This window comes from Panthera tigris, chromosome C2, assembly GCF_018350195.1.
Source record: "Panthera tigris isolate Pti1 chromosome C2, P.tigris_Pti1_mat1.1, whole genome shotgun sequence".
In the NCBI taxonomy this organism is placed as follows: Eukaryota; Metazoa; Chordata; class Mammalia; order Carnivora; family Felidae; genus Panthera; species Panthera tigris.
The window spans coordinates 152,236,274-152,252,067 of NC_056668.1; the positions used below are offsets into that span (position 1 = coordinate 152,236,274).

General features: G+C 40.5%; 1 protein-coding gene across 10 annotated transcripts in view; it reads left to right on the forward strand.

The window, feature by feature from the left end:
- Nucleotides 1-15,794, forward strand: part of LRRFIP2 (LRR binding FLII interacting protein 2) — a 107,219-nt gene that overhangs the window by 43,725 nt on the left and 47,700 nt on the right. For 3 of the 10 annotated variants that reach the window (XM_042956633.1, XM_042956637.1, XM_042956636.1), the window contains exon 4: nucleotides 1,612-1,656. The exons of 6 other annotated variants lie outside the window; for them this stretch is intronic. In XM_042956633.1, coding sequence (XP_042812567.1) covers nucleotides 1,612-1,656 — 45 coding nt within the window. Of the gene's footprint in view, nucleotides 1-1,456; nucleotides 1,514-1,611; nucleotides 1,657-7,661; nucleotides 7,728-9,277; nucleotides 9,353-10,909; nucleotides 10,958-11,038; nucleotides 11,084-11,900; nucleotides 11,949-12,420; nucleotides 12,478-15,600; nucleotides 15,670-15,794 lie in introns of all 10 variants that reach the window. One more of the 10 variants, XM_042956641.1, reaches the window with a different exon arrangement.

Genomic DNA, 15,794 nt, shown 5'->3' on the forward strand with positions numbered 1-15,794 from the left:
CATTAAACTATGTATGTTGCCCTGGTACCCCAAAGAAGACTGGGAAGGGGCATGCTTGTGTAGTACAAGGTTCTTTAAAGCTAACTAGCCCAGAACTGGTTACCACTTAATAAACTGTACCTACTCTTCTGGGTTTATGCACATGCCCCACAAAACTTTTGGGTTTATAATCTGATAATCAAGGGAAGGGAAGAAACTTGCTTGTCTTCTTGCAGATTGCGTGTGTCTATTATATAAGAAAAATGTAAATCAGTGGTGAACTCCCGGAAGTTCAGAACACCCTGTTGGATATTGAATCATTGAATCATACTGGTGCTTACAAGCAGACTTCTCAACAGATTTGGTCACATGCATTAATGTACAAAGCAGATGACAACCAGGAGGTTTTTTTGAAGGAGACCGAAAGCTCATGACCGAAATACGGCATTGTGGTGTGTCTGTTGAGTTACTGTTTTCTGTATTTGAAATGAATGCTCAGACATAGCAACATCTGTGTGTTCTGTGTAATGATCGTGCTGCAGTGCCATGTGTTGAAGTATTGATTCATTTCGGAAAAGACAATGTTAATTAGCTCTGAACCCAGTTGGACAGCTGTGTGTAGATTCTTAGTCAATGCAAATTACTTTAACACTTTGGACTTTGAAATTCTGAAAGATCAGAAGTTCCTTACCGTTTCAGTTGATTAGATTCTAGGACTAGTCATTTGATTTCACAGACGCAGGCAGGGCTTAATGCTCCAGTGCTAATAGCTGACTGTGGAAAAGTTTAGAATTGCATTTGGATTTAATCAGCTGTTAGGCTGTGGTCATGGTTGTTGTTTTGCTTTGCTTTGCTTTGTTTTTACCGTCTTCATAAAGCATGACTCTTGAGATAACTTTACCAACTCTAAAATATTTATTTAGTTTCTTCTAATTAAAAGTAGCTTTTCATGTTAACAACGCACATTTCGTTATTCTTTTCTGAGTGGTGCAAGAAAACAGGAAGAAATTCTTTTCTGTGAGCACAGAATTATGACCCAGATTTTTTTAGGTCCTTAAACTATCTCTGTATTAAACATTTCTTCCTGCCTTGCATAAATGAACATTCACAATGAGAAAAAAAAAATAGATAAAAGTCTACTTTTAATGCTGAATTCAATTTGTTCGTTAAGTACACTTGCTTATTTTTATCTTGGTATACTGTGCTCTTATGGTCATATATAGATTACATTCTACAAGTGGTCAGACATACATACACTTATTAAAATAAAAACATTTCCAAGATTATTTCTACTTTCTTTTTGCCCGAAGCATGTGCCTGCTCCAAACCCAGCTGCTGAAGCTGAGTTGTCCACACCTGCCTGCTATGAGAAGGATGCTGCTGTGCTCTTACCTTAACCGACTGTTCTTTGCTCAGTTGCTGTGATAACAAGCCTCCGTTCAGCGATTAACTCTCCATGTGCTTTCTCCTTTCCCAGGAAGATTCCGAAAGGGCCCGGTATTCCCACCGGTCCAGTCATCGTCGACCTTCTCTGGTTTGTAATTACCGATAAGCTTGCCCCTGATACTTTTCCTCATTGCCTTCATGCAGTCACCCTCACACTTATGCTCTGTTTGTTTCTCTTCTTATCAGGGAGTTGAGGATGCACTGTCCATTCGAAGTCTTGGCAGCCACAGGGTTGGTATTTTAAGTTGTTTGCGCTGTGATAGCAGCTTCTGCGTGTGAGCCTTCTGCAGCATTGTTGCCCGAACAATCTGACAGTGTTCATATAGTCCTTTGCCTTTAAAAAAAGAAAAAAGAAAATATTGGCAAAGTCCTTTCATTGGCAAGTGATACTTTCTCTAAATCATTGCTATAATCCATCTAAATCAATTCTAAAATCATGAATATTTTAATCTATTAACATATATATTTACTATTTTTCTATAAAAGGACCTTTGATTCTGGAAAATTATCACAAAATAGTAAGGTTGACTTTTATGGGATGACATCTGTGTAGTTCAACTTGCAAATTTTCCTACTTTCATATTTTTTTTAAAAAAGCAGTTTATTAAATGGGTTAATTGCTTTGGGGCTTGGTTGACTAATTATAGTTTTATTACATACAAAAATTGAGCTACTGATTTGAAAAATTCCCTGCTTAATCATATTTATAGTAATTACCGTACTTCAACATTTTGATTAACAGTTTGTAGTATGCTTCAGCTTCTTAGCATACATTGCTGTAAATCAAGATAAATGGGAGTTTGTTCATTAAAGGCTTGTATATTGTGTCAAGACACGGATCTCTTTTTATTTTTATTTTTTTTTTAATTTTTTTTTCAACGTTTTTTATTTTAGTTTTTTGGGACAGAGAGAGACAGAGCATGAAGGGGGGAGGGGCAGAGAGAGAGGGAGACACAGAATCGGAAACAGGCTCCAGGCTCCGAGCCATCAGCCCAGAGCCCGACGCGGGGCTCGAACTCACGGACCGCGAGATCGTGACCTGGCTGAAGTCGGACGCTTAACCGACTGCGCCACCCAGGCGCCCCACGGATCTCTTTTTAAAGAATTGTGCTTTAAACCTTAAGGCAATGCTTTTAATTTATGTATTGGTAAGATTGTATGTATGTTATATGTAGATTTTTCATCAGTAAAATGATCTTTCATGTTGAGGTCTATATTGGTTAACTTTCCCTAAGTCTAGTTTTCTTCCTATCTTGTGTAATATATAAAAGTACACTATAATAACCCAAGTATGATCTGGTATACTAGATACTGATGTGTTTACAATTCTTAAATGGTCCTTTCCTCTGGTTATGTTTCTTACTGGTAGATGTAATCTACTGTCTTTTTACAGTAAGTTAGTAGACTTGTTTTTGAATCAAATATTTTTGTTAATTGCAAAAGTTTAGATTTATGAGAATATTAACAAGCTTTCACAGTAATCTAATCAGCAGCTTAAGAATGATTTTACCGGAGAACCATTTTTTAAAGATAATAAATTCATCCTGCTTCTCCCTGGAGATACTTTTTTTCCCTTTAGACACTTAGGAAAGAATCATACAGGGAGTTAGTCAACAAAAGCTTAAAAGTTGAGTGTCGGGGGCTTTGAAAATCATCTCTCCCCACTTTTTAAAAATTTATGGCTTTTTTCTTTGCTTTCCATTATAATGTTCATAGTGTGAAGTTTCACACAGTTATTATCATCAAGCTGGTTATTTAAATTTCTATGTGGTCTCAGGCAAACTTGACTATATATTAGTTATATTTGTTTATTCGAACAGTAAAACCATCTAAGTTTGACCTAATTTAGGAACCTTTAAAACAAATCTTCAAATAAGCACAACAGAAATTAAACGTGCAGTTAAACTAATAAGGAATTGATTACCCTGAGTGTCTATAAAGTAATAATGAGGATTTTCTTACTATGGAAATTATATAATTAAATAACTTGAAGATAAAAGTAGATCTTCACAGTATTTTATTTCACTGTGGTAACTATGAAAATTTCCTATTATGGTATAATTTGGGAGTTTTGGTATTTCTTTGTCAGTTATTAAAGAAATTTTTTTAATGTTTATTTTTGAGAGAGACCGAGTGCGAGTGGGGGAGGGGCAGAGAGCGAGGACAACACAGAATCCAAAGGAAGCAGACTCCAGGCTCTGAGATACCAGCACAGAGCTTGACGCGGGGCTCAAACTCACGAGAACTCACGAAACTGTGAGATCATGACCTGAGCCGAAGTCGGATGCTCAACCGACGGAGCTACCCAGGCACCCCCGTCAGTTATTGTGTAAAATTTTTCTTTTAAAACTTGTATTTGATGTGTGAAAACTAGCAGTACCTGGATGTGAGGGCAGATATAGTTAAGGTTTTCTGCCCCATTCTTAGGACTTTGATCTTTGATTTTTGTCCAATTAACTTTCAGTACTTTTTGTGACAAATGGCCCGCCAGAAGGTATTTGGGCTGGAAATGGTGTTCTTGCTAGAGACATTCTATATAAAAATAAAAAGAGCAAAGATAGTTCAGAACTGAGAATGGTTGGTTTGGGGGAAAGAGGATGAAATCAAAGCCCTGAGCTTAGAATTTAAAGTCTGTTTCTTTAAAAAACAATCTCCCTTTAAAAAACATCTTACAAATGCTTGGTCACTGCTTTTTATACTGAAATACAAGAAGACTGTAAAGTAGACGTCCAAAATTAGAAAGCTGAGGTGAGCTTGAACTAGAGCAGTAGGGGTACATGGCAGGTTCTTATTGGTGCCGATTTTTACTGTTACAAATATTAGTTCCTATTTAATTATCAATAGCCTTAGTCTAATTTTAATGGATTTGCTTTTAATATGCTTGCGATTTCTGTTTTGTCATTTACTACTACACTGTTTAATTCCATGGAAGAGCCCATCGAAGGACATGCCTGGGACACACTGGAGCAGAGCCAGTTCACCCAAAAGGAAAGATATCATGGTGTGCAGTTCAGAAAACTGTGCAGTGTTAATATTGTGCATTCACTGCTGACTTGGAGAGTTTTGTGGGCTTGAGTAATAGGTGTATATTCTAATGGAGATTGTCACTTGCTGAACTTTGTTTCCACAACTTGTTTGCTGTATTTCTTTTAATTTTATTTCAAATGAAGACTTTCAGGTAACTGTCTGTGAGAGAAAAAAAAAATTTAATAGACCATAATAGCATTTTGGAAATGTTTTAGCTAGAGTCCTTCAGTGTCTTCAGTTCTCCCTCCTTTGATGAGTCATTTGTTTTTAAGCAACATAAATGCCAATTAGCAGGTACTGGGGGATTCTTTTCATCTGCCCAGTTGTTTTAGTAGCAGTTGGAGTGCCAACTTACGGATATCTTGCCAGTTAGATTCAACGGTTTTTTAAAAAGAAACAGCTGAACTCTGCATTACGTTGTGGGAAAGGAAAATCGAAATAGGTCAATTTCAATTCAACTTGTTAAATCCTGTTTAAATCCTATGCCTCTGTAAAATGCCATTGGTGCCACAGAGAGGATCAGAGAACAGAAGACATGCCTGTTTTCTTCAGTGAACTGATCTGGTTGGGAGGGTGGAATAGTTTATATGCAAGAATGTGTGGCTTGAGTGATACGTACTTTAGTGATGGTATTTTCTTTTAAACAAAAAAGATACTTTGTTGACTGAGAAAAGACCCAAGTGAAATTTCTATAGAGAAGGAACTTTACTTTCCGGGAAATGTCACTCACCAGACAGAGACATTTTATCATTGCACATAATTTACCAAATGCACACCTTTAGGCGTTTAAAAAATTTTTGGATAAACAGATTTTTTTTTTTTGCATATGTAATAACACTCTTTATTTCTTGCCTCTTCTGGGTAAGATTGCTTGAAAGGTATAAGCTAGAATGCTTAAAAAACGAAATTAGGAAACCAGAAATCTCAGTAGTTACTATTTTATTGAGTTTCTTGGATTTGAAATGTACTGTTACGCCTATTATCTTATTTTCTTAGAGACTGTACATGAAGTGTGGTTTTTCTGGTCTTACCATAAGTTTTCCGTATTTTTCCTTTATTTATATTTTTAACGTATGTATGTATACTGTGCATTCCGCACTTTGCTCGGACTAAGTTTCCAGTTTTGTCCAGTGTTTTCAGTTTTTAGTTTAGTCGAGAAGGGCAGTTTTTCACCTGTTTGTCCACAGGCAGCTCCAAGGGAACTTTTCCTACACTTTGACGCTGCATTTGTTTTTCTGTAAGCCTGATTATATTACATGCTCTCGCTTCGTTATTCATGCCTTGCTTTTGTCACATTTTAAACAATGGGAAATGATGGTAATGGTCACAATAATAAAAAGTAAAACCTCTTTTAACTTCAGAATGCTTAATTCCTGCATTTAAAGGCTTCCTTGGAATGTTTCATGCTCTAGTGTACTGAGATCGAATCGTCTCACCATTACCGATGATGAATTCTGTGTCTGGAAGAGAACATGTGGTTTTACATGTACATACAGTTTAGCAATAACTTACACTAGGAAAGTGTGGGTGAGGGGAGGAATATTTTTTAATCCACATGTAACAACGTTTGCGTATAATTTGGGGCTTTTAATAGTGCTGGATCTTTTTTAAATTAAGTTTTTATTTAAATTCCAGTTAGTTTGGATTTTTAATCTATGCAAATGTTGCTTTTTCCTCTTTATATTTCTGATTTTGGAACTGCAACCAACTGTCACCTTTCTCTGAAATCCAGTATGATGCTCTCAAGGATAGATCATCAAGACTTTCATCATTAGTATGTAGTGCATGATTTTGTGTTAAATGTAGAGTTTTACTTTATAAATGCCTAATGATGCTAATCATAGATTATGACTAACTTTCACAGGTTTGTTATTATGTTTTGGGGAAAGAATATGGCCAACAATACAATCGTGGCATAATTTAATATTTGAATCATTTTTCTTTTAGAATTTCGGGATCAGATAAAAATGATTTACTTCCCTATTTAGGACTAAGATTGGTAGTAACTTCTTTTTTTAGAGTGATAAACCACCCAGCTGACACATGTGCATTGCCCAGAAGACATGTTTCTGGCAATGTTTGATGCTCACTGAACTATAGACCCTACTGTGTTTCGCGTTTATGTGTCCCAACCTAGCAGGTGTGAAGTTACTAAACAGGAAACAGCCAGCAGTGGGAGATGATGCCTGAAACATCAGTTATGTTCGCTTCTATTTGCTTGATTTGGTTCGTTTTTTTATGTGTGTCATCTTAGCCAAGGAAGTATAGTTATAGCATGTTTTCCTTGGGTTATGTCAGTAGATTGCCTGAGTTTCTAGATTGTATAGTCATCTCTTAAAATGTTCAGGGTAACGTATACATGGAAGGTTATGCATATTCAAAAAAGGAAAGTGAGTGGACACATTCAGGATCGAGCTCTGTGTGTGTGTCAGATGGTTGGCCTGGAGCAGACTAGTGATAGCTAGGACGCTTCTGCCCGCACCTCCTCATTTCACGTGAGCCGTGCATAGCTGTACTGGGTTTCTTGTCTCCCCATTGACCTGCGTAGTAGTATTTCTGTCCTTTATTCCCTCGTATACACTTGCTCTGTACACCTGGGAGAAGTTATGTATTGAGACGGTCTGTCTTCCTAGGACCTGCGTGTAAGGCCGTTGTCTGGTAATGCTCTTGCTACAAGGGACAATCCATTCCATGTTGGCTGTTTTCTTCCTGAGCAGCGCGTGCTGTGGGACGACTAACTTGGGTCAAGGGTGCATTCTTGGGCAAAGCAATGCCCTGTTCTTTCTCTCTTGTTTTGGTTGATCCCAAAGGATTGCCCTTTGGCTCTTAGCTGAGGACAACCTAGAAGGAGGTGGACCCTCTTGTCACCCATGTCTTTATGAAGAAGATAGAAGGACTCAAATAAAGGGTGGGGAGAACATCCCCACAGATCCCCTGCCTGGCTCTGAGTCGTAATTGCATCTTTTTTAGCTGGTTACACATGGAGCCGATGGCACGGGGAGGGGGGAGTGCAGATGCGTAGAGGTGCTGGAGATCTTAGCTAGTCGAGGGCAGTGAATCATTTACTAACAGCTGGGAAGTAGATTGCATGGGGACTACTCTGTATCTCATGCATCTTTCTGTGTCTAATTTTAAAACAGATTTTGTGAAGTGATTGTTAAAACTTCACCATATGATCATTAAAGTTAACTTCCAATGTTTGTTTCCAGAATCATTCTTACAGTCACTCTTACGGAATGAAGAAGAGGTCTTCTGGTTCTCGTAAAGACCCACTGGTTAGTTGTGTTCTCTCTCATGTCCCACTATCTTGTGCTGCTGTAAAATTCACGGATTACTTTTAGGGAACTTGAGAATTATGATTGCAACTTCGGTGTGCCTTAGGCGTTATTGCAATCTGATACCATACTGAAACATTATTCAGAATCTTATTTAAAAGTAATTTTGTTTTCACTTACAGGATTTACTATCAAGTTAATACAAGAAGTTCCTTAACCACCCGTTTTCATTTATGAACTGTCTTTTGGCATATACTTCAAGAATACGCTTAGTGAGATTTTTATCCTTATTTTAGAAATTTGAATTGATTTAGTTGTGGTAGTATCGGCAATGCCAAACTCACAGATAGGTTTCATCCTGAGAGTTTGTAGGTTAAATTTTGGGAACGTGGAATGAGTTTTCTGGTAGAAACAATGAAGTTTGTGTTAGCAGAGTTCCCATGCTGTCTTGCAGAGAACTCTTTAACCTATAATGCCGTGAAGCCACAGAACCAACAACAGTGCTCCATTGCAGCCTCTTCCGGCCACTCTGCTAGAAAAAGCGTGTCCAGAATGCCCGTTTGGGGTGCGAGGAACACCTCTTCCTGTTAGGCTGCCACAGTACTGGCAGGAAGATCAGTCCCAAGCTCCCCTGCTAACTAGTTCTGTGGACAGGGCTCTGATATTTGGTGGGGTGAGAGAGGGTCGGTGGGCTTTGGCGCAGAGGACAGAGGACAGAATGTGATGGAGAGGACATTTGTGAGAGGTGGGGGCTGAAGCATTGGGAGCTCTGGGGAGAGGTGAGTCCTGGTGCCTTGTTGAGGGCGAGGTACAGGGAGGCAAGGCCTGGAGTGGCAGGGGGGCGGTGGGAGGAGGGGTGCCCCCGACTGCAGGGGGATTCGGTCAGGGATTGCTTACATTTCTTCAACTTCTAGTAAAGAAGATGGCTGGATAAATTAGAAAGGGAATTTTGTAGATGATTTTCTCTTTGTGAAGCAACCACAGTCTGTAAAATGGGTTATTTTGTGCAGTGTATTGAAAATGAACTTGCCATGGAGGTTTTAGGCCAAACCTCTTCAGTAAACACGTGCACTCCATCTTTGGTAACGTAATTTGATCAGTTCATTTTGACAAATAATGGGATTAGGAGAAGTTTGGAAAGAAAAAAGACTTTAATATTTTCTGTGACATTGCCAAATGGAATTATAATTGGTAATTACTAAATGGTAATTATAAATGGCAGTTACTCAGTTGTCCTGGATTTTTCAAGGATGTCACTAAATGTGACATGAGAATAAATCACTTATCATTTCTGTTTCATTTTGACTGAGGGTTTATGCTCATGTTTTTAAAGTAAAAAAGTTAGTAGTGACTTGGTTTGAAAACAGTTAACCTTTAGTATTAGTCTTTTTTTGGAGACTTGAGATAATTATTATTGTAACTTTTACTTAATGCAGTTCAGTGCTTTAAAGTCACTGTTTTGGAGGAGAGGGGTTTGGCAGTATCGGAGTCTGCCTTTGTGCATTGGCAACATTTAACCTAAGAAAAGTGTTTAATTTTACTTTCTGCAGAGTGGCCTCTACTTTGACCAGAGAAACTATAGCAGTCTGAGGCATAGCAAACCCACCTCTGCCTACTACACTCGGGTTCGTCTCAAGCTTTTTGGCTTCGTGTGTTTTATTATCCAACTTTAACACATTTCTAACCCTCGATTTTGCCTTTTGACTAGTTAGAACTAATCTGTGAACGGCTGTGTGTCCCCTGGTTTGTGGTAACTGTCTTCATATAGTCTGTGTGAGTGTATCTTCACACACTGGGAACTATTGAATCACCGTTGTTGTAAGTGAGTGCCATTTTCTTCCAATTTTTTAAAGTGAAAAAACTTAACATATAAAAAAGTTCAAAGGATTGTATAGTGACCACCCATGTGCCTACTACCTAGAGTCTACAATCAATATTTTGCTCTGTTTCCTTTATCATATTATTGTCTGCCTGTCTGTCCATCCATTGATCCATCTTTTTACCGGGGGGGGGAGGGATGTATTCCAGAATAACTTGTAGGCATCAGTACACATCATGGTGGATGTCTTTCTAATAAAAGCTTACATGTAAAGATTTAAGCTGTAAATGGGATGAGAAGAATATAATTATTTGTTTAATGTTAGAACTCTTATTTTTTTTTTTGGCATTTGGCACATCAATAAATTTAAAAAACATTCAATACACGGTGCATAGTACATTTAAAATAATTCATTTGTCAAAGCCTGCGCACACAACTTACTCTTATTTGCCCTGTCTGATGGGCTTGGGAAAAGGAACTGAAAATTATATTTTCAAATGATGTCAGAAAAAAGAAAGATTTAATTCCATTTGAGAGTGCTGTGCCTTGTCGGTGCTTTGGCTTTGTTGTGACCACTACAGTTTATCTGATTAAACGAAGGCACTTGGTCCACGGCTTGTTTTGAAAGACTGGGTTTCTCATCCATTTGGAAAACAGTGTTTATAGTGATGGCTTGGAGCTCATTTACCTGGTTCCTCAGCAGTCGGGCTAAGCCCATCAGGGGTCTGCTGTGAGATCACAGAATGTCCCAGGAACTACTGGCGACCTGCGTGTGGCCACCATCCTCCACAGACCCTGTGCCGTGACCCCTTTTCCTGGAGTGTTTTCTTGGGCTGCCACACTACCTCTTGACGTTACTGTTGAAAGCCCAGTAGGACTTAAACCTATTTATGGAAAACTATTCCAGGTGTTTTTGTTACTTATCCCTTAAGATGGGTACTCAAAGATTTTTTTTTAACATTGATTCGTTTTTGAGAGGAGAGAGAGAGTGGGAGAGCAAGAGAGCACAAGCAGGGGCAGGGCAGAGAGAGAGGGAGACGCAGAATCCGAAGCAGGCTCCAGGCTCCGAGCCCAAAGTGCAGAACCCGATGTGGGGCTCGAACTCGTGAACCGTGAGATCATGACCTGAGCCAGCCGAAGTCAGAGGCTCAACCAACTGAGTGAGCCCCCCGGGCGCCCTCAAAAAGATTTCTAATGACTAATTTTTTTCCACTTGTGTGTTACTTAACTGCCTTAAGCACTCAGGAATTGCTAATAAATTATGCAGTATAGAATAAACGTGACTTCTGCTTTCGCGTTGGAGAGACCAGTTCTTTTGTTTTGCTCAGTTACCTTGTTCCATTTTGCTTTTGTTTCTTAACAGTCTTCTTCCCTGTGTAGTGACCCTCTGGCGACATCAAGGAGTAACAGGGTTAGTACTTTCTGAGAAGTGTGTTGCCTTCATCGCTACCAGTTGCTTTTCGTTGGGTGAGATCGTGCACTTTTTTCATAGGCCTCCTCCACCGCAGATTCTGGTCTGCTGAGAAGTACCAGTCTGGTTCGTATTGCTCTCTTCCAGTGCGTGTACCCCCGTGGAGCCCCTGTCATGGCGCTGACTCTGGCTTGACGGCTTTCCTCCACAACAGTCAGGGACACATGGCTTTGATGCTGTGTGTCCTGCAGGATGTGCTGCCTGTGTTTAACGTGCAAAACTTTATGGTGGTAGAAAGGCCCCTGTTTTCCAGACACGGCTGGCTGTTGGTAGGCCCTTGCTTAGGATTGGTTCCTGTGGAGAAGGCCGACCTGCACGGGCCCCACTTCACTTGTGTCCTTTTGTGAGATGGCTGCCCATGCACAGCGGCCATGTCTTTCTTTGGGACAGCTGTGGCCTTGGCCACATTAATACCAGGCTCTGATAAAGCAAGCTGACTAGAAAGCGGAAGCCATCGCTCTGTGTAACGTGCGACTTGTGAGCCGGTTGCTTTCGAGCTGCTGCTTGTTTGCTGGGGCCTGTTCTCGTAGACCGGCACCTTAGGGCTCCGTAGTTTCGTTTCATTGTGCCGGTGGGCGAAATGCTTTCTGTCCCTCGCTTTCCTTTTCTGCTCGGAGAATAAATTCATAAGTGTTCCTTCTCCTAGCTTCGTAACACAATGATGGGAGGAAATACTGTAACTAAGGGCGCTATTTAAACGAAGCGTGAGCTTGAGGTTTTAATGGGATCGATGCGGGGCTTCACGCGTATCAGTGGGTGTTCTCGCCTGAGATACCGCTCTTTGACGCTCTTTTGGAACTGAGTACTGCAAAGACGTTGTGACATTTTCCAAACAACTTGGATGCTGAATAAATAGATAAATGGCATTTTCTCTGTTCTGTAGGTGTCACTGTATGACGGCGGATTATATAACCCTTACGGGTCTCGAACTGTAAGTCCAGCCGGAGGGAGGTGGTGACGAGGGTGATGTGCAGGTGGGCACAGTTCCCTTACAAAGGGAAGGTCACCTCATCTGACCTGCAGTGGCTCTGTAAGCAGCGACCCATGAGCTAGCCAATCGTGACTCTCCCCCAGGCTGTGAGCAAGTGCCTGCCGGAAATCATGGCTCAAAGTCTGAAGGGAACGTAGGCAGAGGAACCTCTTTTCCTGCTCACTAGTCCCGCAGAAAGAGGATGAGAGCGGTGCTCCTCCGGGCATCCCCTTCCCCTTCTCAGCCTCCTGCCGAGCGATGCGCGACGCCGGGTCTGAAGGGTGGTGGGGGAGGCAGGGTTCCAGACAGGGAGGAGCCAGCACCTTCCCTCTGGGAGCCAGCAGCCACTTAGGGTCCAGGGTCCTTAATGTATCCCCAGCAGGAAAGGGAGCTGGCCATTACTGTAAAACCTTTCTTCTTGGAAACTTTATAGCCATCCGAATACAGTTCCTACTCCTCAAGAACGAGTTCGGCCCGAAGCAGTCCTGTGGTGAGCTGTCTGGTCTCTTTGCATGCTGTATAGACACTTGGGTTGTTTAATTAACCTGTACTCACAGTTCAGAAGACTGAGGATGTGTGTTTCACTCTTGTGCGTGGATTATCATTGGCTGTCAGAGCACAAACTCAGGTGTACTAATTTGTCCTAATTGGTGGTTTCTGTATGAATGTGGCTTTGTACGTAATTTCTTAAATGAGTCTGGAACCAATGCCATTAAAGTTTAAAAAATGTTGTACTGTCATTTATGTGAACTTCTTGTCTTGTTAGTGGTGATAATTCAAAAGATGGGGTTGATCATCCTGAATTTCTCCCCTCCCTCTGTTTCTGCTTCCTGCATTGAGCCATTTCACTTGCCTGCCAGCACTTCAGGGATCAGTGTTGTGAAAGGAGAAGGAGTAAAACAAGCCAGCTTCTAAAAATTGTTACATAAAAGACAAAACTGGGACAGTTCTAATCACCTAATCTTTCTGGAATATTAAAACATTTTTTATTTTATTAAAAAATTTTTTTTTAAATCTTTATTTATTTTTGAGAGAGAGAGAGAGAGAGAGCAAGTCAGGGAGGAACAGAGAGAGGCAGACACAGAATCCAAAGCAGGCTCCAGGCTCCGAGCTGTCAGCACAGAGCCTGACACGGGGCTCGAACTCACAAACTGTGAGATCATGAAGTCGGACGCTTAACTGACTGAGCCACCCAGGCACCCCAAAACATTTTTTAAACATTTTTAAAGTTATAAAAGTGGTATTAGCTTAAGGAAAGTCCAAATTAAAAATCCCTTGATGCTTTCCCCCATTTCTCTTCCCTCAAATGCAGGCTCTGTCCTCGTATATCCTTTCAGAGATACGTTATGCATACGTGAGTGTCCTTTATTTGACCAGTATGTATATGTATACAGATTGTGCCTCAGCTTGTTTTCTTTACTTAAAGTCTCTTTTTTGTATCCGTACGTAAAGATTTATTCCATTCTTTTTTTGACATTTAAAATATTTTTTGGAAATGTTAATTTTTTAAGACAGAGAGCGAGAGTGCATCGTGTGTGAGCACAAGCAGGGGAGGGGCAGAGAGAAGGAGAGAGAGAGAGAATCCTAAGCAGGCTCTGCGCTGTCAGTCCAGTGCAGGGCTCAGACTCACAAACTGTGAGATCATGACCTGAGCTGACATCAAGAGTTGCGTGCCCACCCCGCTGAGCCACCCAGGCACCCTTGACATTTAAAAGATTTTTAAAAAGTAAACTATGTTCCTTTCTCTACTGAATGCTTTTTGGAGATAGTTTTTTTTTTTGTCAGCACTTTCTTTTTAATGGCAATCTGTTGTTTCATTAGTGCATGAATTGTACATTTCTTTTTGAGGATTTCTTGGATATATTTTATGTTTTGGTCCGGGTACTGCTTTTCTTTTTTGTTTTTAAATTGAAGTATAGTTGGCGTCCAGTGTTACATTACTTTCAGGTTTGCAACACAGTAATTGGACGAGGCTATACATTCTGTGTTTGCCACAATGCATCTGTCACTGTTCAACACTGTTACAGTTCCATTGTCTGTATTCTCTATGCTGTAGCTTTTATCCTTGTGATTTAGTCATCACATAACTGGAAGTTTGTATTTCCCACTCCCCTACCCATGGACATTTAGGGTTGCCAAAGTTTTGTTACTAAACACTTGCATAGTGGACTTTCTTACACAAGTATATTTTTGTGTACATATGAGTAGATCTCATACCAGGTAAATTGCTAATCCTAACACGATAGGGGTCAAAGAGTATATACATTAAAATTATGATGTACGTTGCCGTATTGCCCACCAAGAAGACCGTACTAATTTATTTTTCCAGTGGCAAAGGATGACTTTAAGAACTACCTTGTTATTCTTGACAATGTCAAAATCGGAGAAGTTACTTTTTTTAAAAAAAATGTTTATTTTTGAGAGAGAGAAAGAGAACACGCAAGCACACGAGTAGGGGAGGGCAGAGAGAAAGGGCGTCAGAGGATCCCAAGCAGGCTCTGTGCTGACAACAGAGAGCCCAGTGTGGGGCTTGAACTCACGAACCGTGAGATCATGACCTGAGCCAAAGTCGGATGCTTAAGTGACTGAGCCACCCAGGCGTGCTGGAGAAATTATTAAAGCAGTTTCTTAACGTTCGATACAGATTGTTTTTGTGGAATGGAGTAAGTGGACTACATAGGTTTTCTTTTATATATGTGTTTGACTCTGTTCTCCTGCCATTTCCAAGTGGCACTTCTCAAGAATTCTGCTCCTTTACTTAACAAAAATGTGCACAGGAATGTTTAAGGAGATAAAGGTTTTTTGATAGAAGTGGGGAGTTTACTTTTACCTTACTCCATAATAAAATTCCACTTGGCAATTCTTGGGCCTGGTAGCATTTTTAATGTACCACTGTAATGACCCCTTGCCAACAAAATTACGGTAATGTATTTTCAGTCAAGCATAGAATCTTGTCCTTGTGTGCTAGCTACGTGCTATTTCATTTGGACGTTGGGTTCAGAGTTATTATCTGAGTGATGCCAGAATGGTTCCTCGGTGATGTCAGAATGGAGGTAGCCTTCGCCTGTGGAAGAGGAAGAAAACTATAGGGTGATGTTAGAAATAGCTCCACTCGTTGCATAGGAATGAGTAAAGGAAACTAAGAATCATCATTTCAGTGTCCTTGCTGGTAGGCAATTCTTTGACTTACATTATTTCCCCAGAAGATATTCGTATATTTTCTCTCCCAAACTGAAACGTCAAGTACGCTTACTGACCCCGGACGGGATCCCAGGGGGCCTGGGGGTTTAAAAAGCATGAAACCCTAGCGGCTTTTGGTTGGTCTGTTGATACCCCAGCCCCTCACTCCTGTCCTCTTTTCTTCTGTAACTTAAATGAAAGATAAAGTAGCCTTTTATTCTGTGTGCTCTTTGGAAGCATCTGTTGGTTTTTAGGGATAGTTTATTACACCTTGAAGTCCCTTTTCTGTCTGATGGTGCATGATACACGGTGCCATTAGATGCTCACGTATGGTATTTGCATGCTTCTCGAAACCTCACCTAACGTGCTTACGGTCAGGTGAGACCTGCAGTGAAATCGCCTCGTTTTCATTATCTGCTTTTACCGTCCATAGTTTACCGACGATGGCAGTGCAAGCATCGGGTCTTCTGGTCGTGCCAGTCACGGGCGAAGGGACAGTGTGGTGAGCGTGGTTTGCATGCAGACACATACAATGAGTTTTAAACCTGCACCAGTGTATGATCACGCGAAATCTGTCGGGAAGTGAAATTTGCATTTGGCAAAAGGAGCATTTTCCTCAGATTTCGC